This window comes from Mya arenaria, chromosome 15 (genome assembly GCF_026914265.1).
Source record: "Mya arenaria isolate MELC-2E11 chromosome 15, ASM2691426v1".
In the NCBI taxonomy this organism is placed as follows: Eukaryota; Metazoa; Mollusca; class Bivalvia; order Myida; family Myidae; genus Mya; species Mya arenaria.
Window position 1 is genome coordinate 14,640,979 of NC_069136.1, and position 27,281 is coordinate 14,668,259.

At 39.9% G+C, this 27,281-nt stretch overlaps 2 protein-coding genes and 1 pseudogene across 2 annotated transcripts; all 3 read right to left on the reverse strand.

The window, feature by feature from the left end:
• Positions 1–7,968: 7,968 nt before the first annotated feature.
• LOC128219137 (neuronal acetylcholine receptor subunit alpha-2-like) lies at positions 7,969–19,317 on the reverse strand. The gene is made up of 3 exons (XM_052926957.1): positions 18,469–19,317; positions 9,266–9,363; positions 7,969–8,767 (listed from the first exon to the last, which is right to left on the reverse strand). The coding sequence occupies exons 1-3, from the start codon at positions 19,315–19,317 to the stop codon at positions 7,969–7,971; spliced, it is 1,746 nt and encodes a 581-aa protein (XP_052782917.1).
• Positions 19,318–19,727: 410 nt separating this feature from the next.
• On the reverse strand, positions 19,728–20,366 carry LOC128219138 (bromodomain-containing protein DDB_G0280777-like; annotated as a pseudogene).
• A 10-nt stretch (positions 20,367–20,376) lies between these two features.
• LOC128219139 (mucin-2-like) lies at positions 20,377–21,339 on the reverse strand (the record flags this gene model as incomplete). The annotated part of the gene is made up of 1 exon (XM_052926958.1): positions 20,377–21,339. A coding segment is annotated over exon 1 (963 nt), but the record flags the coding sequence as incomplete, so codon positions are not given.
• Between the last annotated feature and the right edge of the window lie 5,942 nt (positions 21,340–27,281).

The following is a 27,281-nucleotide window of genomic DNA, read 5'->3' on the forward strand; positions in this document are numbered from 1 at the left end:
GTACATGACCAATGTAAATCTAGAGACATATTGCGTACATGACCGTGGTAAATCTAGAGACATATTGTGTACATGACCGTGGTAAATCTAGAGACATATTGCGAACATGACCGAGGTAATTCTAGAGACATATTGCGTACATGACCGAGGCAAATCTAGAGACATATTGCGTACATGACGGAGGTAAATCTAGAGACATATTGCGTACATGACCAAATTAAATCTAGAGACATTTTGCGTACATGACCGAGGTACACATATTGCGTACATGACCGAGGTAATTCTAGAGACATATTGCGTACATGGCCGAAGTAAATCTAGAGACATATTGCGCACATGACCGAGGTAAATCTAGAGACATATTGCGTACATGACCGACGAGGTAAATCTAGAGACATATTGCGAACATGACCAAGGTAAATCCAGAGACATATTGCGTACATGACCGAGGTAAATCTAGAGACATATTGAGTACATGACCGAGGTAAATCTAGAGACATATTGCGTACATGACCAAGGTAAATCTAGAGACATATTGCGTACATGACCAAGGTTAATCTAGAGACATATTGCGTACATGACCAATGTAAATCTAGAGACATATTGCGTACATGACCAATGTTTATCTAGAGACATATTGCGTACATGACCGTGGTAATTCTAGAGACATATTGCGAACATGACCGAGGTAATTCTAGAGACATATTGCGTACATGACCGAGGCAAATCTAGAGACATATTGCGTACATGACGGAGGTAAATCTAGAGACATATTGCGTACATGACCAATGTAAATCTAGAGACATATTGCGTACATGACAGAGGTAAATCTAGAGACATATTGCGAACATGACCGTGGTAAATCTAGAGCCATATTGTGTACATGACCGATGTAAGTCTAGAGACATATTGCGTACATGACAGAGGTAATTCTAGAGACATATTGCGTACATGACCGAGGTAAATCTAGAGACATATTGCGTACATGACCGATGTACATCTAGAGACATATTGCGTACATGACCGATGTAAATCTAGAGACATATTGCGTACATGACCGATGTAAATCTAGAGACATATTGCGTACATGACCGAAGTAAATCTAGAGACATATTGCGTACATGACCGATGTACATCTAGAGACATATTGCGAACATGACCAAGGTAAATCTAGAGACATATTGCGTACATGACCAAGGTAAATCTAGAGAATATTGCGAACATGACCGAGGTAAATCTAGAGAATATTGCGAACATGACCGAGGTAAATCTAGAGAATATTGCGAACATGACCGAGGTAAATCTAGAGACATATTGCGTACATGACCAAGGTAAATCTAGAGACATATTGCGTACATGACCGAGGTAAATCTAGAGACATATTGCGAACATGACCGAGGTAAATCTAGAGACATATTGCGTACATGACCAAGATAAACCTAGAGACATATTGCGTACATGACTGAGGTTAATCTAGAGACATATTGCGTACATGACCAAGGTAAATCTAGAGAATATTGCGAACATGACCGAGGTAAATCTAGAGAATATTGCGAACATGACCGAGGTAAATCTAGAGAATATTGCGAACATGACCGAGGTAAATCTTATGACATATTGCGTACATGACCAAGGTAAACCTAGAGACATATTGCGTACATGACCGAGGTAAATCTAGAGACATATTGCGAACATGACCGAGGTAAATCTAGAGACATATTGCGTACATGACCAAGGTAAACCTAGAGACATATTGCGTACATGACTGAGGGTTATCTAGAGACATATTGCGTACATGACCGAGGTAAATCTAGAGACATATTGCGAACATGACCAATGAAAATCTAGAGACATATTGCGTACATGACCAATGTAAATCTAGAGACATATTGCGTACATGACCAATGTCTATCTAGAGACATATTGCGAACATGACCAAATTAAATCTAGAGACATATTGCGAACATGACCGAATTAAATATAGAGACATATTGCGTACATGACCGAGGTACACATATTGCGTACATGACCGAGGTAATGCTAGAGACATATTGCGTACATTGCCGAGGTAAATCTAGAGACATATTGCGCACATGACCGAAGTAAATCTAAAGACATATTGCGTACATGACCGACGAGGTAAATCTAGAGATATATTGCGAACATTACCAAGGTAAATCTAGAGACATATTGAGTACATGACCGAGGTAAATCTAGAGACATATTGAGTTCATGACCGAGGTAAATCTAGAGACATATTGCGTACATGACCAAGGTAAATCTAGAGACATATTGAGTTCATGACCGAGGTAAATCTAGAGACATATTGCGTACATGACCAAGGTAAATCTAGAGACATATTGCGTACATGACCAAGGTAAATCTAGAGACATATTGCGTACATGACCAAGGTAAATCTAGAGACATATTGCGTACATGACCAATGTAAATCTAGAGACATATTGCGTACATGACCGTGGTAAATCTAGAGACATATTGCGTACATGACCGTGATAAATCTAGAGACATATTGCGAACATGACCGAGGTAATTCTAGAGACATATTGCGTACATGACCGAGACAAATCTAGAGATATATTGCGTACATGACAGAGGTAAATCTAGAGACATATTGCGTGCATGACCAATGTAAATCTAGAGACATATTGCGTACATGACAGAGGTAAATCTAGAGACACATTGCGAACATGACCGTGGTAAATCTAGAGACATATTGCGTACATGACCGATGTAAATCTAGAGACATATTGCGTACATGACCGAGGTAAATCTAGAGAGGTATTGCGTACATGACCAATGTAAATCTAGAGACATATTGCGTACATGACCAATGTCTATCTAGAGACATATTGCGTACATGACCAATGTAAATCTAGAGACATATTGCGTACATGACCAATGTAAATCTAGAGACATATTGCGTACATGACCAAGGTAAATCTAGAGACACATTGCGAACATGACCGTGGTAAATCTAGAGACATATTGCGTACATGACAGAGGTAAATCTAGAGACATATTGCCTACATGACCAATGTAAATCTAGAGACATATTGCGTACATGACAGAGGTAAATCTAGAGACACATTGCGAACATGACCAAGGTAAATCTAGAAACATATTGCGAACATGACCAATGTAAATCTAGAGACATATTGCGAACATGACCAAGTAAAATCTAGAGACATATTGCGTACATGGCCAATGTAAATCTAGCGACATATTGCGTACATGACCAATGTAAATCTATAGACATATTGCGTGCATGACCAATTGAAATATAGAGACATATTGCGTACATGACCAAGGTAAATCTAGAGACATACTGCGTACATGACCAAGTGGAATCTAGAGACATATTGCGTACATGACCAATGTAAATCTAGAGACATATTGCGTACATGACCAATTGAAACCTAGAGAGATATTGCGTACATGACCAAGGCAAATCTAGAGACGTATTTCAAACATGACCGAGGTAAATCTAGAGACATATTGCGTACATGACCAAGTAAAATCTAGAGACATATTGCGTACATGACCAATGTAAATCTAGAGACATATTGCGTACATGACCAATTGAAATCTAGAGACATATTGCGTACATGACCAAGGTAAATCTAGAGACATATTGCGTACATGACCAAGTGAAATCAAGAGGCATATTGCGTACATGACCAAGTGAAATCTAGAGATATATTGTGTACATGACCAATTGAAACCTAGAGACATATTGCGTACATGACCAATGCCTATCTAGAGACATATTGCGAACATGACCAAGGTAAATCTAGAGATACATTGCGTTCATGACCAATGCCTATCTAGAGACATTTTGCGTACATGACCAATGTCTATCTAGAGACATATTGCGTACATGACCAATGTAAATGTAGAGACATATTGCGAACATGACCAATGTCTATCTTGAGACATATTGCGTACATGGCCAATGTAAATCTAGAGACATATTGCGTACATCACCAATTGAAATCTAGAGACATATTGCGTACATGACCAAGGTAAATCTAGAGACATATTGCGTACATGACCAAGGTAAATCTAGAGACATACTGCGTACATGACCAAGTGGAATCTAGAGACATATTGCGTACATGACCAATGTCAATCTAGAGACATATTGCGTACATGACCAATTGAAACCTAGAGAGATATTGCGTACATGACCAAGGCAAATCTAGAGACATATTGCAAACATGACCGAGGTAAATCTAGAGACATATTGCGTACATGACCAAGTAAAATCTAGAGACATATTGCGTACATGACCAATGTAAATCTAGAGACATATTGCGTACATGACCAATGTAAATCTAGAGACATATTGCTTTCATGACCAATTGAAATCTAGAGACATATTGCGTACATGACCAAGGTAAATCTAGAGACATATTGCGTACATGACTAAGTGAAATCAAGAGACATATTGCGTACATGACCAAGTGAAATCTAGAGATATATTGTGTACATGACCAATTGAAACCTAGAGACATATTGCGTACATGACCAATGCCTATCTAGAGACATATTGCGTACATGACCAAGGTAAATCTAGAGATACATTGCGTTCATGACCAATGCCTATCTAGAGACATTTTTCGTACATGACCAATGTCTATCTAGAGACATATTGCGTACATGACCAATGTAAATGTAGAGACATATTGCGAACATGACCAATGTAAATGTAGAGACATATTGCGTACATGACCAATGTAAATGTAGAGACATATTGCGTACATGACCAATGTAAATGTAGAGACATATTGCGTACATGGCCAATGCCTATCTAGAGACATATTGCGTACATGGCCAATGTAAATCTAGAGACATATTGCGTACATGACCAATTGAAATCTAGAGACATATTGCATACATGACCAAGGTAAATCTAGAGACATATTGCGTACATGACCAAGTGAAATCAAGAGACATATTGCGTACATGACCAAGTGAAATCTAGAGATATATTGCGTACATGACCAATTGAAACCTAGAGACATATTGCGTACATGACCAATGCCTATCTAGAGACATATTGCGTACATGACCAAGGTAAATCTAGAGATACATTGCGTTCATGACCAATTGAAATCTAGAGACATATTGCGTACATGACCAATGCCTATCTAGAGACATATTGCGAACATGACCAATGTAAATCTAGAGACATATTGCGTTCATGACCAATGCCTATCTAGAGACATATTGCGTACATGACCGATGTAAATGTAGAGACATATTGTGAACATGACCAATGTCTATCTAGAGACATATTGTGAACATGACCAATGTCTATCTAGAGACATATTGTGAACATGACCAATGTCTATCTAGAGACATATTGCGTACATGGCCAATGTGAATCTAGAGATATATTGCGTACATGACCGAGGTAAATCTAGAGACATATTGCGTACATGACCAATGTAAATCTAGAGACATATTGCGTACATGACCAATGTCTATCTAGAGACATATTGCGTACATGGCCAATGTAAATCTAGAGACATATTGCGTACATGGCCGAGGTAAATCTAGAGACATATTGCGTACATGACCAACTGAAATCTAGAGACATATTGCGAACATGACCAAGGTAAATCTAGAGACATATTGCGTACATGGCCGAGGTAAATCTAGAGACATATTGCGTACATGACCAATTGAAGTCTAGAGACATATTGCGTACATGGCCGAGGTAAATCTAGAGACAAATTGCGTACATGGCAGAGGTAAATCTAGAGATATATTGCGTACATGGCCAATGTAAATCTAGAGACATATTGCGAACATGACCAAGGTAAATCTAGAGACATATTGCGTACATGACCAAGGTAAATCTAGAGACATATTGCGTACATGACCAATGTCTATCTAGAGACATATTGCGTACATGACCAATGTCTATCTAAAGAGTATGGTATGCGCATTGTATACATAAACGCAGTTATACTTATTATCTTAAACTTTCTTGTTGAATGCTGGTTATGCACGTGCCTGATGGCTATCAAAAGGCTTCCTTGTAGAAATTGTACAACAGCATTACTTACCATAGGTTATAATATTAGACAGCCATATGGTGGCATTATACTACCATGTGTCTACATATAGTGTTGGTTGGCATTAATAATTATATGTTCCGATGTTAGTCTTTAAATCTTTATGAGAAAAACACTGGTGCACTGAATTCCATACTTATTGACCTCGTGTATGGTTATGAGGACCGCATTGTGCAAAAATCAATTATCTCAGTGATAAAGCTTTAGAAAATCCCTCGATGAACTAGAACATCTAGCTCCGCCGCAAAGCTTTGAAAAATCCTCGACGTTATCGATTTTGGTAATCGGGCTCTTCTGCCTCAGTGGTCTGGCCCTGCCGCCAAGCTTCGGAAAATCCACTACGTCAATGATCTCAGTGAACCGGCCCTCCCGCCAAGCTTCGGAAAATCCACTTCGTCAATGATCTCAGTGAACCGGCCCTGCCGCCAAGCTTCGGAAAATCGACTTCGTCAAAGATCTCGGTGGTCCGGCCCTGCCGCCAAGCTTCGGAAAATCTACTTCGGTAATGATCTCAGTGAACCGGCCCTGCCGCCAAGCTTCGGAAAATCGACTTCGTCAAAGATCTCAGTGGTCCGGCCCTGCCGCCATGTTTCGGTAAATCCACTTCGTCAAAGATCTCGGTGGTCCGGCCCTGCCGCCAAGCTTCGGAAAATCTACTACGTCAATGATCTCAGTAGTCTGACCCTGCCGCCAAGCTTCGGAAAATCCACTACCGTAACGTCAATGATCACAATGGTCCGGCTCTGCCGCAAAGTTTTGGAACATCTACTTGTGATCTCAATGATCGAACTCTGCTGCAAAGCTTTGGAAACGGACACGGTTTCCTATGCAGTCATTTCTAAAACTCAAACTTAAGAGACTTTTCTGTATACCGATCGATGTAAGACGGTGTTTTTGGTCATGGTGTACGAGGCAATAACTTTTATTTAAGTTTTTCGCCAGTCATGCTAGAACACCCTAATGGACTTATGGGAATAATAACAAATGAATCGTTCCAAAGTCAACGGAAAGATTTATTGCTAAAATATCGCAAAACAGGCAAAGGTAGAGAATTACTACTGTGTCAACACAGGAAACTTAAGTTTAAATGTTATCTTTAAGTAGAATGACAAATTTGATATTCGAATATTCGGTAATTCTTTCCAACGAATATTGGAATATTCGATTACCAAAACAAATCTTTTCGAAGTTGTAGTAAACTATTTTTATCCTGAAAAGTATAAATGAATCAAAGTATAAATGAACCTAGTTTGATTTTAATAAAATACTACTTACATGTATACTAAAAAAAGCAATAAAGTGAGAGTGGTAAATATGTCCTTCTTACAAGTGGTCGTACTAGGAGGGTTATCTTTGCGTCTAAAGGACACCAGGACTAGTTTCTACACAGGAAGCAGACTCGAAAGTGATTCATATCAGCTAACACCTGTCTTCACAATCGACCTATACATAAGTTAGTAGCAACTGAACGTCAGTTATGTATATATATGTGCGTGAAGTTATCAGCACGGCGGCATAGGAGCTAGCTGCCAGTAGCAACAACTACAAGAGCAGCTTTTAAATGTTTTAAATGTCATTTTTTACTCATACAGATAAATTCTATAAAAATAACGGGAAAGCATACATGAATAAACTATTGATGTATTTAGTAAAAATATATAATCATATTCAAAGTTAAATAATCTAGCAGTTAGCTGCTCTTGCTGTTGTTCCTGCTGGCAGCAATCCGCTATGTTGCCATGCTGCACATTGTATATTTACTGTTATTGTTTTGTTAAAGGCGAGGCATAATTCTGCATAAAGGTTGAAACTACATAAAACAGCAAGTACATGTTGTCAGTGTAGATGGCAATTTTCGGTCGGTTTATGCAGCAGCCGTTGTGACAAAAGGCATGGACCTTGTCGTACCTTCCGGTTCCAGATTGAGGTCGGGGTCGTTAAAATTTAAGTTCCTTAGAAGAATCCCGAAGAAGATGCCGGTAACCACGGTGATCGTCACGAGGAAAGATCCGAACAGGAAGGTGTCCAGCTGCTCAAAGAATTTTTCCCACGTGTACATACACGTGTTCTCGGGGTTTCCAGCAGGATCCACTGGAACTACTTTGTTTCGATCAGCTGCACACCGGAACCAGTTGAGAGGACACTCTTTGTTACCGAAGGCGCTCGCCAGCTTCGCCTGAATGATCGTGTAGAAAACGGAAACGACACTGAGACAAAGCAGGACGATGATAAACACGACAAAGAGGGAAACTTCAACGGAATTGTGCGGTAACGTTTCGCTCATCATGGAAATATAGACGGAGTAGGCTAAGAATATCGTGATGGAGAACGAGCCCTTTTCACCAGAGTTGGATGGAATCAGGAACACACAAATGTTGAGGAACGCTAACATCATAAGAGGAGCTACTAACGTAAAGGTGGTGAAGTCAGCCCTTCGCCGCATCCGGAACTCGATGTCGATGTTGTAGTTGTTGTCACGGATATAGCGGGTCCTGCTGACGCCAACGATGATCCAGGAGGGATTTTCCGCGTATTCGCTCATGTCGACGTTCTGGTAATGGTCCAGATCTAATGTGTCCATCGTCTCGCCGGGAACGGAGTACGTCAACGTGCACGTCTGCTCGTCGAACGGATATAATCTGACGTTCACATTACACACAACTCTGAAATAAATATACATAAAAATCTATTTCAAAGCAAAATAAGGATGCATGCAATAAGGCCATTACAAAGTGATTCTGTGTTTAGCATTAGTTTCAATAGCCAAAACGAACTATCAAGTACATGTGTAAAAAACACCAAAAAAATACAATCATATTTATACCCTAAATTTGATTTTTGAGATGTACACAACAGGCGCTCAGAATAGCAATTTGGCAAAGTAAAACTTTAAAAGAAAGACATGATTTTAAGCAGGTTCATAACTTTCTAAAGTTAACCATACTGTGGTTAGTGTAATAATTCTAAGCTTGTGTCCTGATTATAAAATCTTTGTTTTCTTAACTTTAGTGTGTTGTTTTAAAAGCTGGCCCTTAACATAGAATATATATAAATAGATAATTTTGACTTCACAGCCATTAACATTTGTTCGACATAGTAAGCTTATATGCGACACAAAATAATGATCCAAATCTTGTTTTAGGAAATTATAAGCGCCATACGAGTATGTGGCCTCGGGAACCCACTGCACGTGACCTCTAAACGAGACGTAGATCCGGTCTGTCTCCGCCGCTCCAATCACGCCCTGTCCATCCACTGACTGAAACAAAACACACAAGGATAGGACTGATTTTAGCTCGACTATTCGAAGAATAGATGGGCTATACTACTCGCCCCAGCGTCGGCGTCGGTGTCGGCGTCGGCGTCCGGTTAAAGTTTTAGGGCAAGTTGGGAATTTCACTTATAAGTCCAATACCCTACATTCAATTGACTTAATACTTCACCCAGTTGTTCAGGACCATCACATGATGAGGTTAGATAACTCCATATTATTCTTTACACAGATTATGGCCCCTGATTGACTATGGAACTTAGGTTAAAGTTTTAGGGCAAGTTGGAATATATATTAAGAACTTCTATATCCTTTGTTTAATTGACTTAATACTTCACACAGTTGTTCAAGACCATCACATAATGAGGTTACATAACTCCATATTATCCTAAATACAAGTTATGGCTCCTGATTGACTTAGGTTAAAGTTTTAGGGCAGGTTAAAGTTTTAGGGCAAGTTGGGATTTTCACTTACTCCAATACCATTCATTCAATTGACTTAATACTTCACACAGATGTTCAGAGCCATCACATAATGAGGTTAGTTAAATATTATCTTTTATACAAATTATGGCCCCTGATTGACTATGGAACATAGGTTAAAGTTTTAGGGCAGGTTGGGATATTGTTTAATAACTTCTATACCCTTCATTCAATTGACTTAATACTTCACACTTCACAGGACCATCACTCAATGAGGTTACATAACTCCATATCCTTAATACAAGTTACGGCCCCTGATTGACTTAGGTTAAAGTTTTAGGCAAGTAAAAGTGAAGGGCAAGTTGGGATTTTAATAAAAACTTCTATACCGTTCATTAAATGCACTTAATAAAATTCAAAATTATTTATGACCATCTTACAACAAGAAACATAACTCGGTGTTAAGTCTAAATATAAATTATGGCCCTTGATTTTTTTTTTTAAATTTCCTTTTAAAAAAAAGGCATATTTGTATATTCTTAACCACATTTTCATCATGGGAAATCAAGTTATTTGAATGACTTGCGTCATTGTTTGGGCGGGCTGGTGGGAGGGCAGCATCAAAGGCACCTTATGTATCGATTAATTGTAGTTAGGTTTGACATAAAGAGACCAAACTTGGTATTATTACATCGTTATTGTATTCTATGTAAGTCAAAGCGGCGTAGTCGAGCGCGCTGTCTTACGACGGCTCTTGTTTTAAGTAACAGTTTGATAAGTACAACATTTCCTGTTCCAAGCATTGTAAAGCATTTCATAGGCAGTATATTCTTGGGGTTTTCCGTTAAAATAGAGAGAAATATTCAATATATACTGCTTAAAATTATAATGATAAACGTGAACTGTGTCAGACTCAATGGAGAATTTCACAATTATCATATAGCTCGTCACAAAATGAAACATTTTCTTTTGCAGTCCAAGCACAACTATCGTCACCATTATTCTCATAATAAATATGTTACGCCACGTTACGCCACATATAGCTCCTAACGTATTGATCTTCCCGATGAGGTCATCTTAGCTATTTAACGGGACATATAGCTCCTAACGTTTTTATCTCACCGAGGCGGTCATCTTAGCTATTAAACGGAACATATTGCTCCTAACGTACTGATCTCCCCGAGGAGGTCATCTTAGCTATTAAACGGAACATATTGCTCCTAACGTTTTTATCTCACCGAGGCAGGTCATTTTAGCTATTTAATGGGACATTGAGCTCCAAACGTATTTATGTCCCGAGGAGGTCATCTTAGCTATTTACTGGGACATATAGCTCCCAACGTATTGATCTCCCCGAGGAGGTCATCTTAGCTATTTAATGGGACATATAGCTCCCAACGTATTGATCTCCTCGAGGAGGTCATCTCAGCTATTTAACGGCACATATAGCTCCTAACGTATTTATCTCCCCGAGGAGGTCATCTTAGCTATTTAATGGGACATATAGCTTCCAAAGTATTGATCTCCCGAGGAGGTCATCTTAGCTATTTAACGGCACATGTAGATCTTATGTATTGATCGGTCCGAGGTCATCTTAGCTATTTAACGGTACATATAGCTCCCAATCTATTTATCTCCCCGAGGAGGTCATCATAGCTGTTAACGGCACATATAGCTCCTAACGTAATCATCTCCTCGAGGAGGTCATCTTAGCTGTTTTACGGCACATATAGCTCCTGACGTATTGATCTCCCCGAGGAGGTCATCTTAGCTATTTAACGGCACATATAGCTCCTAACGTAATCATCTCCTCGAAGAGGTCATCTTAGCTGTTCTATGTCGCATATAGCTCCTAACGTATTGAAATCCCCTATGAGGTCATCTTAGCTGTTTTACGGCACATATTGCACCTAACGTATTTATCTTTTCGAGGCGGTCAACTTAGCTATTTAACGGCACATATAGCTCCCAATGTATTTATCTCCTCGAGGAAGTCATCTTAGCTGTTTTATGTCGCATATAGCTCCTAACGTATTGATATCCCCTATGAGGTCAACTTAGCTATTTAAGGGCACATATAGCTCCTAACATATTTATCTCCTCGAGGAGGTCATCTTAGCTGTTTAACGGCACATATAGCTCCAAACATATTGATCTCCTTGAGGAGGTCTTCTTAGCTGTTTTACGGGACATATAGCTCCTAACGTATTTATCTCCTCGAGGAGGTCATCTTAGCTATTTAACGGCACATATAGCTCCTAATGTATTTATCTCCCCGAGGAGGTCATCTTAGCTATTTAACGGCACATATAGCTCCTAACGTATTGATCACCCCTATGAGGTCATCTTAGCTATTTAACGGCACATATAGCTCCTAACGCATTGATCTGCTCGAGGAGGTCATCTTAGATGTTTTACGGCACATATAGCTCCCAATGTATTTATCTCTTCAAGGAGATCATCTTAGCTGTATTATGGCAAATATAGCTCCTAACGTATTGATCTCCCCAAAGAGGTCATTATACCTTTTAATGGCACATATAGCTCCTAACTTGTTGATCTCCCCGAGGAGGTCATCTTAGCTATTTAACGGCACATATAGCTCATAACGTATTGATCTCTTTTATGAGTTCAACTTAGCTATTAAACGGCACATATAGCTCATAACGTATTGATCTCCTCGAGGAGGTCATATTAGCTGTTTTACGGCACATAGAGCTCCCAATGCATTTATCTCCTCGAGGAGGTCATCTTAGCTGTTTTATGTCGCATATAGCTCTTACGTATTGATATCCCCTATGAGGTAAAGTTAGCTATTTAAGGGCACATATAGCTCCTAAGGTATTTATCTCCTCGAAGAGGTCATCTTAGCTGTTTTACGGCACATATAGCTCCCAATTTATTTATCTCCTCGAGGAGGTCATCTTAGCTGTTTTAATGCACATATAGCTCCCAATGTATTTAAGTCCTCGAGGAGGTCATCTTAGCTGATTTACGGCACATATAGCTCCTAACGTATTGGTCTCACAGATGAGGTCATCTTAGCTATTGAACGGTACATATAGCTCCTAACCTACTGACTTGACCGAGAAGGTCATCTTAGCTATTTAACGGCACATATAGCTCCTAACCTATTGATCTCCCCGAGGAGGTCATCTTAGCTTTTTAACGGGACATATAGCTCCTTAAGTATTGATCTCCCCGAGGAGGTCATCTTAGCCTTTTAACGGCACATATAGCTCCTTACGTATTAATCTCCCCGAGGAGGTCATCTTAGCCTTTTAACGGCACATATAGCTCCTTACGTATTAATCTCCCCGAGGAGGTCATCTTAGCTATCTAACGGTATATATAGCTCCTAACGTATTGATCTCCCCTATGAGGTCATCTTAGCTATTTATCGGCACATATAGCTCCTAACGTATTGATCTCCCTGAGGGTGTCATCTAAGCTGTTAAACGACACGTATAGCCCCCAATGTATTTATCTCCCCGAAGAGGTCATCTTAGCTGTTTAACGGCACATATAGCTCCCAATGTATTTATCTCCACGAGGAGGTCATCTTAGCTGTTTAACGGAACATATAGCTCCTAACATACTGATCTCCCCGATGAGGTCATCTTAGCTATTTAACGGTATATATATAGCTCCTAACGTATTGATCTCCTCATGGAGATCATCTTAGCTATTCAACGGCACATATAGCTCCCAACGTATTTATCAACCCGAGGAGGTCATCTTAGCTATTTAACAGCACATATAGCTCCTAAAGTATTTATATCCCTGAGGAGGTCATCTTAGCTATTTAACGGCACATATAGCTCCCAATCTATTTATCTCCTCGAGGAGGTCATCTTAGCTGTTTAACGGCACATATAGCTCCTAACGTATTTATCTCCTCGAGGAGGTCATCTTAGCTATTTAATGGCATATATAGCTCCCATCGTATTTATCTCCCAGAGGAGGTCATCTTAGCTATTTAACGGCACATATAGCTCCTAACGTATTTATCTCCATGAGGAGGTCATCTTAGCTATTTAACGGCACACATAGCTCCTAACGTATTGATCTCCCCGAGGAGGTCAACTTAGCTATTTAACGGCACATATAGCTCCCAACGTTTTGATCTCCCTGAGGAAGTCAACTTAGCTATTTAACGGCACATAAAGCTCCAAACGTATTGATCTCCTCGAAGAAGTCACCTTAGCTATTTAACGGCACATATAGCTCCTAACATATTGGTCTCCTCTAGGAGGTCATCTTAACTATATAACGCACATGTAGCTCCTTACGTATTTATCTCCCCGAGGTCATCTTAGCTATTTAACGGGACATATAGCTGCTAACGCATTTATCTCCCCGAGAAGGTCATCATAGCTGTTAACGGCACATATAGCTCCTAACGTATTGATATCCCCAATGAGGTCATCTTAGCTATTTAACGGCATATATTGCTCCTAACCTATTGATCTCCCGAATGTCATTTTAGATGTTTACGGCACATATAGCTCCTAACGTATTTACCTCCTCGAGGCGGTCATCTTAGCTGTTTTACGGCACATATAGGTCCTAACGTATTTACCTCCTCGAGGCGGTCATCTTAGCTGTTTTACGGCACATATAGCTCCTAACGTATTTATCTCCTCGAGGCGGTCATCTTAGCTGTTTTACGGCACATATAGCTCCTAACGTATTTATCTCCGAAGGTCATTTTTGATGTTTTACGGCGCATATAGCTCCTAACGTATTGACCTCCACTCTGAGGTCATCTTAGCTATTTAACGGCACATATAGCTTCTAACGTATTTATCTCCTCGAGGCGGTCATCTTAGCTGTTTTACGGCACATATAGCTCCTAACGTATTTATCTCCTCGAGGCGGTCATCTTAGCTGTTTTACGGCACATATAGCTCCTAACGTATTTATCTCCTCAAGGAGGTCATCTTAGCTGTTTTACGGCACATATAGCTCACAATGTATTTATCTCCTCAAGGAGGTCATTTTAGCTGTTTTACGGCAAATATAGCTCCTAACGTATTGATCTCCTCAATAAGGTCATCTTCGCTGTTTTACGGCACATATAGCTCCTAACGTATTTATCTTCTCGAAGCGGTCATCTTAGCAGTTTTACGGCACATATAGCCCCTAACGTACTTAACTCCTCAAGGAGGTCAACTTAGCTGTTTTACGGCACATATAGCTTCTAACGTATTTATCTCCCCGAGGAGGTCATCATAGCTGTTAACGGCACATATAGCTCCTAACGTAATCATCTCCTCGAGGAGGTCGTCTTTGCTTTTTTTTCGGCACAAATAGCTCCTAACGTATTGATCTCCCCGAGGAGGTCATCTTAGCTAATTAACGGCACAAGTAGCTCCTTACGTATTGATCTCCCCGAGGAGGTAATCTTAGCTACTTAACGGCACATAAAGCTCCTTACGTATTGATCTCCCCGAGGAGATCATCTTAGCTATTTAACGGCACATATAGCTCCTAACGTATTGACCTCCCCGAGGAGGTCATCTTAGCTATTTAACGGCACATATAGCTCCCAACGTATGTATCTCCCCGAGGAGGTCATCATACCTGTTAATAGCACATATAGCTCCTAACGTAATCATCTCCCCGAGGAGGTCATCATAGCTATTTAACAGCACATATAGCTCCTAACGTATTGATCTCCCCAAAGAGGTCATTATACCTTTAATGGCACATATAGCTCCTAACGTATTTATCTCCTCGAAGCGGTCATCTTAGCAGTTTTACGGCACATATAGCCCCTAACGTACTTAACTCCTCAAGGAGGTCAACTTAGCTGTTAATAGCACATATAGCTCCTAACGTAATCATCTCCCCGAGGAGTTCATCATAGCTATTTAACAGCACATATAGCTCATAACATATTGATCTCCCCAAAGAGGTCATTATACCTTTTAATGGCACATATAGCTTCTAACGTAATCATCTCCCCGAGGAGGTCATCTTAGCTGTTTTACACCACATATAGCTCCTAACGTATTGATCTCCCCGAGGAGGTCATCTTAGCTATTTAACGGAACATATAGCTCTTAACGTATTGATCTCCTCTATGAGGTCATCTTAGCTATTTAACGTTACATATAGCTCCTAATGTATTGATCTCCCCGAGGTCATCTTAGATGTTTTACGGCACATGTAGCTCCTAACTTGTTTATCTTCTCAAGGAGGTCATCTTTGCTGTTTTACGGCAATATAGCTGTTAACGTATTTATCTCCTCGAGGAGGTCATCTTAGCTATTTAACGGCACATATAGCTCCTAACGTATTTATCTCACGAAGGAGGTCATCTTAGCTGTTAACGGCACATATAGCTCCTAACGTATTTATCTCCTCAAGGAGATCATCATAGCTGTTAACGGCACATATAGCTCCTAACGTATTGATCTCCTCAAGGAGGTCATCTTAGCTGTTTTACGGATTATATAGCTCCTAACGTATTGATATCCCCTATGAGGTCAAATTAGCTATTAACGGCACATATAGCTCCTAACGTATTGAACACCCCGAGGAGGTCATCTTAGCTATTTAACGGTACAAATAGCTCCTAACGTATTGATCATCCCGAGGAGGTCATCTTAGCTATTTATCGGCACATATAGCTTCTAACGTATTGATCTCCCCGAGGAGGTCATCTTAGCTATTTCACGGCATTCATATATCTCCTAACGTATTGATCTACCCGAGGAGGTCATCTTAGCTATTTAACGGCACATATAGCTCCTAACGTATTGATCATCCCGAGGCGGTCATCTTAGCTATTTAACGGCACATATAGCTCAAACGTATTGATCTCCCCGATGAGGTCATCTTAGCTATTTAACGGCACATATAGCATCTAGCGTATTCATCTCCCCGAGGAGGTCATCTTAGCTATTTAACGGCACATATAGCTCCTAGCGTATTGATCTCCCCGAGGAGGTCATCTTAGCTATTTAACGGCACATATAGCATCTAGCGTATTCATCTCCCCGAGGAGGTCATCTTAGCTATTCCCTAGCTATATCTTGAGCGTCCTGGTGAGGTTATTTTTAGATATGTTACACCGCTTATAGCTCTGCCCATGAGGTGATCTTAGCTATGATACCCCGCATAGAGCTCATAACTGATTGAGCTTCGTGAGGAGGTATCTTTACTATGCTACGCGGCATATCGAATAACGCATTGAGCATCCCGGTGAGGTTATTTTTAGATATGTTACACCGGTTATCGCTGTAAGTGCATTGAACTCCCCCATGAGGTGATCTTAGCTAAGATACGCCGCATAAAGTTCATAACGCATTGAGCTTCCCGAGTAGGATATCTTTACTTTGTTACGTCACTTATAACTCCGAACGCTGTGACCTTCCCGGAGAGCTGTATGTGTTAACGAAAGAAACACATTTAGCCATTGTCCCAGACGAGCTCAATGCGTCAGTATGCCCGATAGCCCTTCATTCAGCTCCCCTGTCACCAAATATTAAAGCTGCACTCTCACAGACATACTATTTTTACAACTTTTTTATTTTTTGTCTTGGAAAGCGCAAATTCTTCCGTAAATATCTGCAAACCAATGATATATGATTGCTGACAAAAATCAGATCGTAGATTTTCATATTTCCATTCGAAAAATAATGTTTTATGGCTAAAACCGTCATTAACGGTTTAAGAAAAATGCATAAAAATCATTTTTTTAACTTACATATTAAAGTATGCGATCTAATGTTTTGTCAACAGTCTTATATAACTGGTTTCCATGTATTTTGGCAAAAAATGGCTGGTTAAGACAAAAAAGTTGTGAGAGTGCAGCTTTAACTCCGACGAAATAAACGACATGCTATAGTTACTGCATATTTTACTCTATTAAGTTATCGTACTTGAAGTAATTAAAGGGAAACCATTTCTCTAATTTTAGACAAGGCGAACTTGACATTGAACCCAACAACCCCAAAAGCATTCATAAGCTACGTCATCACATTAACTATGTTCACAATGAGTTACATTTCTATACATCAATTATATCTAAAGTTATTTAGCTGAAACAAATTTGTTTTTTCATAATGATGATGGGGAGAAGTTGGACGATTCAACGTTAAATTTAGCTCATGATGTAGTTTAAAATGTGGCCCGAGATATAGGTATTCCGATTAACACGGATTTTCTTTGCGATTTAAATTAAATAGCGGAACATTTGAAACATTCAAAGACCAAGTGAATTCCACGTTTTACTACTGTTAAATTCACTGGTAGAGGTAGGGCTTGGTTGAAAAAATAGACAGACGGAAATATACTCTCAGATTCTATTTTTGCTGCATTCGTCAGGGTCGATCCACATAAAATTGATGATCAAAACAATTGAAAAATCCTCGTTTTTCAAATATACATAGAAATGCAAACATCAATACAGTACATGTATACCCGATAAGTATAGAGCTCTCGGTGAGCTCTCTTCGTCAAGACACCAAACATAGGGAGCTCTATGTAAAGGGATTTACTCGTGGCGTTACATCGTGTAAGTCGCACTGTTGCAGAAGTAAATAATTATATTTGATACTCCACCGGTCTTATTTGACCATAAAAGGTTGATTTGAATGTCATATTAACCCCCTTTTAATCTAGAAGTTCACTCAAGATATTGGACTGAAATAAGTTTACCTTCTTAAGGATCAAGTTTGGCGTCCATATCTGCCTGGATGGAACACGCATAGAGGTGGTATAGCTGTAGAAACGCGGCTTCCAGTTGATGTTGTGGTCAATCCAGCCGATCCTGATGTACCCCATAATAGAAAACTGCTGAAAGGTTGTATCGAAGTCAATCAGACTCAACGCCACAAATTTTGTATTCACATATATAGGCTGGGACTGGTTCTGTATTGGTCGAATTCGGGGGTCGTAGTCCTTTAACTTCTGATCATACAACTCTTTTTTATGTCGAAGTGAAGTGTCATCAGGTTTTTCAGTTGTTGTAGTGATAGTTGTTGTAGGCGATTCAGAAGACGAACTTGTTGGCTGTGATAGAGTCTTAGTTATTGATTCACTGGAAGATGCAGTTGGCGAAGACACAGTTGTCGATGTGGTCGACAGTGATTCTGTTGTTGATGCCGTCGTCGACGTTAAAGTTGTAGATGTATTCGGCGGTCGAGTTGCCACTGATGTTATCAGCCGTGCTGCATTTATAGTGAGGGTCAATGGTTTTGCAGTGGTTTCCGATGGCAACTTTAGTACAGTTGTAGTTAATGTCTGCAGTGGATCAGTTGTTGTCAGAGGTTGAACAATTGTAAATGTTGCTGGCAGAGAGTCAGTTGTAATTGTGTTTGGTGTTTGTGCAGTCGCTGTTGTCGTCGGCGTCGGAGCAGTCGTAGTTGTCATCGGCGTCGGAGGAGTCGTAATTAACATCAGCGTTGGAGCAGTCGTAGTTGTTATCGGTTGAGGAACAGTTGTAGTTGTTGTTGGCGGTGGAACAGTTGTAGTTGCCATCGGCGTTGGAGCAGACGTAGTTGTCATCGGTGGAGGAACAGTTGTAGTTGTTGTTGTTTGACGGGATGCAGTTGTTATTGTTGTTGGCGGTGGTGCAATAGTTGTAGTTGTTGTTGGCGGAGGAGCAGTTGTGATTATGTTCGGTGTTGGAACAGCTGAAGTTGTCGTCGGCAGTGCAACAATTGAAGTTGTTAACTGCAGTGGAACAGTTGTAGTTGTTGTTGACAGTGGAACAGTTGTAGTTGTTGTTTGTGGTGGAGCAGTTGTAGTTGTTGTTTGCGGTGGAGCAGTTGTGGTTGTTGTCGGCGGAGGAGCAGTTGAAGTTGTTGTTTGTGGTGGAGCAGTTGTAGTTGTTGTCGGCGGTGGAGCTGTTGTAGTTGTTGTTGGCGGTGGAGCAGTTGAAGTTGTTGTTTGTGGTGGAGCAGTTGTAGTTGTTGTCAGTGGTGAAGCAGTTGTAGTTGTTGTCGGCGGAGGAGCAGTTGTAATTGTTGTTGGCGGTTGAGCACTTGTAGTTGTTGTTGGCAGTGGAGCAGTTGTATTTGTTGTTGGCGGTTGAGCACTTGTAGTTGTTGTTGGCGGTGGAGCTGTTGTAGTTGTTGTTGGCGGTGGAGCAGTTGTAGTTGTTGTTGGCGGTTGAGCAGTTGTATTTGTTGTTGGCGGTTGAGCACTTGTAGTTGTTGTTGGCAGTGGAGCAGTTGTATTTGTTGTTGGCGGTTGAGCACTTGTAGTTGTTGTTGGCGGTGGAGCTGTTGTAGTTGTTGTTGGTGGCGGAGCACTTGTAGTTGTTGTTGGCGGTGGAGCAGTTGTAGTTGTTGTTGGCGGTTGAGCAGTTGAAGTTGTTGTTGGTGGCGGAGCAGTTGTAGCTGTTGTTGGCGGTGGAGCAGTTGTAGTTGTTGTTGCCCATGGAGCAGTTGTAGGTGTTATTGGCGATGAAGCAGTTGTAGTTGTTGTTGGCGGTGGAGCAGTTGTAGTTGTTGTTGGCGGTGGAGAAATTGTAGTTGTTGTTGGCGCCGAAGCAGTTGTAGTTGTTGTTAGCGGTGGTACTGTTGTAATTGTTGTTGGCGGTGGTACAGTTGAAGTTGTTTTTGGCGGTGGATCAGTTGTAGGTATTGTTGGCGGTGGATCAGTTGTAGTTGTTGTCAGCGGTTGATCAGTTGTAGGTGTTGTTGGCGGTGGTACAGTTGTAGTTGTTGTTGGCGGTTGATCAGTTGTAGATGTTGTTGGCGGTGGAGCAGTTGTAGCTGTTGTTGGCGCCGGAGCAGTTGTAGTTGTTGTTAGCGGTGGTACTGTTGTAATTGTTGTTGGCGGTGGTACAGTTGAAAATGTTATCGGCGGTGGATCAGTTGTAGGTGTTGTTGGCGGTGGAGCAGTTGTAGCTGTTGTTGGCGGTGGATCAGTTGTAGTTGTTGTTGGCGGTGGTGCAGTTGTGGTTGTTGTCGGTGGAGCAGTTGTTGTTGTTGTTGGCGGTGGAGCAGTTGTTGTTGTGGTTGGCGGTGGAGCTGTTGTAGGTGTTGCTGGCGGTGGAGCAGTTGTAGTTGTTGTTGGCGGTTGAGCAGTTGTAGTTATTGTTGGCGGTGGAGCAGTTGTAGTTGTTGCTGGCGTTGGAGCAGTTATAGTTGTTGTTGGCGGTGGAGCAGTTGTAGTTGTTGTCGGCGGAGGAACACTTGTAGTTGTTGTTGTGGGAGGAGCAGTTGTTGTTGTTGTTGGTGGAGCAGTTGTAGTTGTTGTTGGCGGTGGAGCAGTTGTAGTTGTCATCGGTGGCGGCGGATTTGGTGTAGATGTCGTCGGTGGCGGTGGTTTTGGTTTTGTTGTCGTTGGAGGCGGTTTTGGTTTTGTTGTCGTCGGTGGCGGTTTTGGTTTTGTTGTCGTCGTAGGCGGTTTGGGTTTTGTTGTCGTCGGCGGTGGAGGTCTTGTGGTTGTTTTACCATTTGGCTTCCCTCCTTTGTCACCACCGTTTCCGCCTTTGCCTTTGTCGTCATAATAATAATACTCCTCGAACATAATTCTGTAATTTGACCCGCTATAATACTCCTCTGTTGCAGCAAACATCGTTGCTGCTTCAGCATGTTCATTTGGTGATAAAACAAGGAACACCATTAACACACAAAAGCATTTCATTGGTAACTTTTGAGATATGTTTTATCAAATGAATATCTAAATGAATACTCCAGTTTTTTAAATGTCCTATTCGCCTGAATAATTACAATAAATAACGACGAAACATCATCCTTTATCGTTATTTGAAAGATTCATTATATATTATTTGTTTAATCAACATGAAATACACAAACATTAATACTATGAGTTTTTAATGGTGAACTCCTATTAGGAAAATAAGCTAGGTTTCCATCAAGAACAAAAGTAGCGAAAAAAGCTCCAAGGGTAAGACATTTGCATTTGAAATTATACCTTTTAAATATACTGAATCATTATTGAAAGTAAAAAACATTTATACAAAAAAATCCAGGCTCAGGTTCTCGAAGTCTAGATTGCCCTCGATTGACCCTAAGCAAACGACGGTTAAGCAACGATCTAATTGTGTTCATACCACTTTACTTATTTGAACTATAAACAATGTAATGAAAACTGTCAACTCAAATGGCCTTTTCTCTGAACAATTTCTAGTACTTATTTACTAGTTAAGCTCATTAGTTCACATATGATTGTAAGAATGTTTGTTTTTAAAGTTTCTTCTTTATTTGCCAATATACCCTTTATTTGCAGATTATTGAATTGGAATGAATTACATAATATTCAATCAATAATTCAAACCTGTATGGGTTTTTTATTAATTTTGAAATATTTAATCCATAAAACATTTTTATTGCAAGTATATATGATTAACCTAACAAATACTATATAAATCGGATCCTCGATAGAACAAAATAAGATTCAAAGGTAATCTGACCACTTTCCTTATAACACGATACCGTAGAGCTACAATGATATCTTTAGTTAAATTGATTTCCGGTGTACCATTAGATTTTGATCCCTTGAAAATTGACACCAAGGGTAATTTTTCAACGTTTAAAATTCACCCTGACAACATTTGGCTCTTTAATTATAATCAAAATAGTCGTTGAAAACTGATTCATTTTAATTATAATCAGTAATGATGTCCTCTTCCTTTGGTTACTCATTCACGAATCAATTCCGTAATACACTCTAACCGATACATAAAGTTAACTGGCAAAAAAAGCAACCATTGTAAAAAAGTAGTGAACTCCCTGCAGTGGAAATTGGACAGTAATTGATTTTTGAAAGAATGGTGGGGCAGGTGGATTTGAACAGGCACTTGAAGACTTTAGATGCCAAGAAATCCACGGAACTATTATTTACAGGACGCAATCCGATTTCAGAGGCACCATTGGTCCTTTTTATAGATATCAGAGGCGGGTCAAGGAATTGAAATTAGAGTGGACGTAACTTAGAGGCGCAACCTTTTGACATGCACCTCTCCCTCCCCGATAATAACATATCAATCACGCAATATATAACTTAGGCCTAAAATAAATCTAAAATAAAAATGTGTCTGTTTCCTGTAACATGCTGAAAAAAGATGGGTCGGTAGGTAGGGATTTTTTTGATTTTTTGATTTTTGATTTTTTTTTTAATTCTTGTATTAAAAATTAAAAATGTCAGAATGATCCAATATTTATGAAGAAGGAAGATATAGAAATATAAACCGAGAAGATAGAAAATGTAATAAATGTAATATGAATGTTGTAGAAAATGAATATCACTTTTTGTTAGTGTGTCCTCATTATTTGGATTTACGTACAAAATATATACCCAGGTATTATATTCACTGGCCTAATATGACCAAATTTAATAACTTGATGTCCTGTAATAATGATAAAATATTGAATAATATTGCTACTTATTTATCATTCGCTACGGATAGAAGAAATGCTACTTAGCATAATTAACATGTCTAAATACATTTCATGTATAGTTATAGTTCATACTTTTCTCCTTAAGATTAAATGTTGTAAAAATGATTTCATATTTATTTCATATCTATATTTCACTTTATTTTGTTGTCATTAATGCCATCTAGGATATTCTTTGTGTACTGGCAATGTTCTAATTGAATTTGCTAATAACAACGATTAACGCAGTTCTCCTTTCACTTTCATTAAAATTGACAGGAAGTTAGCGTGCACCTGTTTCCCGCGCATTTTAGACCATGTGTTACGAAAAATGTTTATTTATCTGTTAACTCATTAAAAACTCAAAATAATAGTTTTTTATTAATCGGAGATATAATAAAACAACTTAAAATAAATGAACAAAATATATCTAAGCATTGTTGTTTTTCAAAACCATCGAAAAAACGGAAGGTATCCGTTAATTTGCATAATGGGCGGAGCTAATATTACGTCATTGAGTTTGAGTGCTGCTAATTGACACGGTTACCAATCAGATTCCAGATTGATATTCACTTGTCACTTCGGGTGTTAATTGCTCTTGCGGATTAAACAAACATTCAGATCATGCATTGAGGCTCCTTTCAGATGATACCGACTCTCACACGGAAATTCTCCCGGGTCAAAACTGACGCATACTACAAATGTCAAACCGGAAAAGTTTATTACTATGCGCTGAGTTCGGTCACGACTAAATTATTTTTCGAATTTTGGGGCATAAAAAAATTGCGGTCGGCGGTAAAAAATACGGTAGGTCGGGTTACAGGAAACAGACCTATGTTTTAGGCCTTATATTTACACCAATAGTACAATATTTATTTCCAGAATCGTTAATAAAATACTTAATTCCATTAAAAAAAAATACAGTTATTTTATTCTCACTCATACTATTTATAGGAAACCCCGACCGACTTGCACACTTTATTGATACGAACAAAAATAGTCCAAAAATAAAATCATTTAAAAAAACAAAAACTTGAAACGCTTATAACAACAATACATTTGACAACTAAAAAATAAACTTTTAAATAGTTTTGTTTTGTTTAGCCTGCTGACATAAAACAAACAATAATACGCTATTTATATTCATACGCGATGTTTCGCGATCCATGGACTGAATGGAAGTTGTGGTGTAAATATTAACCGATTAGCAACACGATTGCACGATATTTTATATAATTATTACATTTAGAATACAACCTACATTTTTGCCAATGGTATTGCAGATAGACAAGTAGACTTAATCAGTAAGAATTTCAGCGTTCGCGCGTGTTTCACGGTCCGCCAACTTTCACTCATCCAATACACATTCCCTCCGTCAGATTTTGCGTTGTCAATGTATCAGCCAATGAGGTTGTATTCTAAGTCAGTTAGATGACCTGAAGTAAATTCTTAATGAATAATAAGGGCTCGTTCGCTTCGCTCACTCCGCCCATTATTATTCATTAAGAAAATCTGCGCATGCATGGTGGCGAACAGATGTCTTTCGAATATCTCAAAAAAGTATTCTCTAGACCTGAATGAAACATCTACAACTTATTTGATAGAAAAGGAACGAGTATAATTTTCAGTCGATCTACCCCTATTTGGCCAGTTTCTACACAAAGACTTATCTAGGATCGGCTTTTGAAAACAGCTGTCATTGTCTGACACTTGAATCCAGAACGAGGCTAGTAATGGCGGCCCCCATAGCTTGAAAAAAAGAGACATGAAAACACACGGAATTATCGTCTTTCTACTGTATATATGCCTACTAGAGAACTTGAAAACAACTTCTAAACACTGCAGGTACCAATTACGTGATCCTCAATAGAATGAGCATCCTTTGAACGTCTACATTAGTATTTATACATGTTTTAGCATTCCCCACCACTACATTCAAAATGCCCATCTCTTCAAATGCTAGGTACAAAGAAACAATATGAACACAAGGTACAATGCATTTGCGAAGAAGCAAATCGTTCCTTCTACAGAAGATTTTTTTCTCTCCAGAGTGGAATTGAGCCCAACCCAGGCCCGAGGAGACCAAAATTCCCTTTTGCGATCTGTACCAGAGCCTGCAAGACGAAGTACATAGCTTGTGATGATTGTGACCAGTGGCTACACAAGACCTGCATTGGGATTATCAGCGCAGAACTCAGTGCGCTTGGAAGGAGTGAGGATAACTGGACCTGCCAAAATGCTCCAAGCCAAAATACTCCAGCATACTCTACACCGTCCCAGATACTCCAGCAGATCATGAAGCAAACTTGTCAACTAACCCAACCTTATTTGACAGCATCTCTGACATCACACAGTCTACAAGAGCGAGTACAATGTCGGAACCTAATCTATCATCTTCCTTTGACAGCTTCAATACCAGTGGTGTCTTTCAGACATCATCACCTAAACCTAAACTATCATCAATGCAAATAGCAACAAAACAGGAAAGTTAAAGAACCTTAGAATCTTAAATATCAACTGTCAAAGCATTCGTCGGAAAGGGAAGCTGCTGGAAGCCATTATAGATGACACAGCTCCGGATATCACCATTTGCACTGAGACATGGCTTGATCGCGACATCAAGTCACCAGAATTACTACCCGTCCAGCTGGAGTATGACATCTTCCGTCGAGACCGACCGAACAGCCCACATGGCGGCGTTCTCATTATGTCCAAGAAACATCTCCAGCTTGGTAACATCACTACAAGCCAACACAACGAGTTGATCAGTGCCTCGTTCATCGCAGACAAGAAGAAGATCATAATTGCGGCGTTCTACAGACCACCAAACAAAGTAGAAGAAGATTACTTTTTATCTGTTAAAGAAGATTTTCTTACTCAAAGAGGAACATACTCATAATAGCTGGAGATTTCAACCTCCCAGACATAGATTGGAAAAACCTATCCATAGATGGAAATCAGTACCCTTCTAGGGTCAATTAATCATTCCTTGATATGATATCAGACAACAGCCTTGAGCAAATCGTAGATTGTCCCACGAGAAAACATAAAACCCTGGATATCATACTCACACCACACCCCAGCTTCAGACAACGATGCAAACCCATGCCCTCTATTGGCAACAGTGACGATTCCTCCATTGAAGATTCCTGGGCAAGATTAAAGAACACCATACATACAACCATTGAAAAACGGGTTCCTTCCAAAATGACAACATCACGACACACCATGGATGAACATCGAAATTAAAAGAACAATTAGAAAAAAAAACAACAGAGAGCATATAAAAAAGCGAGAAGATCAAACCAGAAACGGAACTTAGACAGGTACAAGAGATTACAAAAAGATGTGCAATACCAGATACGCAAGGTCAACAAGAAATTCCTTGTGGACACAGTCAGTCACGACTTCAAGGACAACTTCAAGAAGTTTTGAGCCTTCGTCAAAAGCAAGGGACAGGAAAGTACTGGTGTTGCACCTTTGAAAAACAAGGATGGTTTCCTCCAGAGCAGCAATGCAGCCAGAGCTAACATTCTTAACGATCAGTTTGTCTCTGCATTCACCCGCGAAAATACCACCGACATTCCAGACATGGGACAAAGCGGCATACCATCTATGCCGAACATTTCAGTTGACTGGAAGGGTGTACACAAGCTGCTGATGAACCTCAAGACCAAGAAAGCCACTGGTCCTGATGAGCTTCCAGCCATCATCCTGAAAGCAGCTGTTACAGAATTAGCCCCTGCCTTAGCAAAGCTGTCTTAGCTTTCGCACAACCTAGCATCTAACTATAGACCAGTGTCATTGACGTCCATAACGTGCAAACTCTTGGAGCACATGGAGTGCACAGCAATGTCATGCAGCACTTTGACGAGCACAACATTTTGAGCGACAACCAGCACGGTTTCCGTAAGCGACGCTCCTGTGAGACACAGCTCCTTACCACATTCCAACAAATCGCCTCAAACACTGCTAAAGGGAAGCAAGTAGATGTCATTCTATTGGACTTCGCCAAAGCCTTTGACAAAGTCCCCCATGTCCGCCTACTGCACAAGTTGGACCACTACGGTGTTAGAGGAAACGTCAAGAGATGGGTACAGTCATTCCTAAGTAACCGAA

Bases quoted from the DNA above. Each gene is read 5' to 3' on its own strand.
- LOC128219137 (XM_052926957.1), bottom strand. From the start codon at position 19,317: ATGACAACTACGTCTGCTCCAACGCCGATGGCAACTACAACTGTTCCA. The intron at 9,364-18,468 runs GTAAACTTATTT...GTTTTGTTTCAG, and splicing joins CAAACTTGATCCTTAAGAAG to TCAGTGGATGGACAGGGCGT. The intron at 8,768-9,265 runs GTATGGCGCTTA...TATTTATTTCAG, and splicing joins GTTCCCGAGGCCACATACTC to AGTTGTGTGTAATGTGAACG.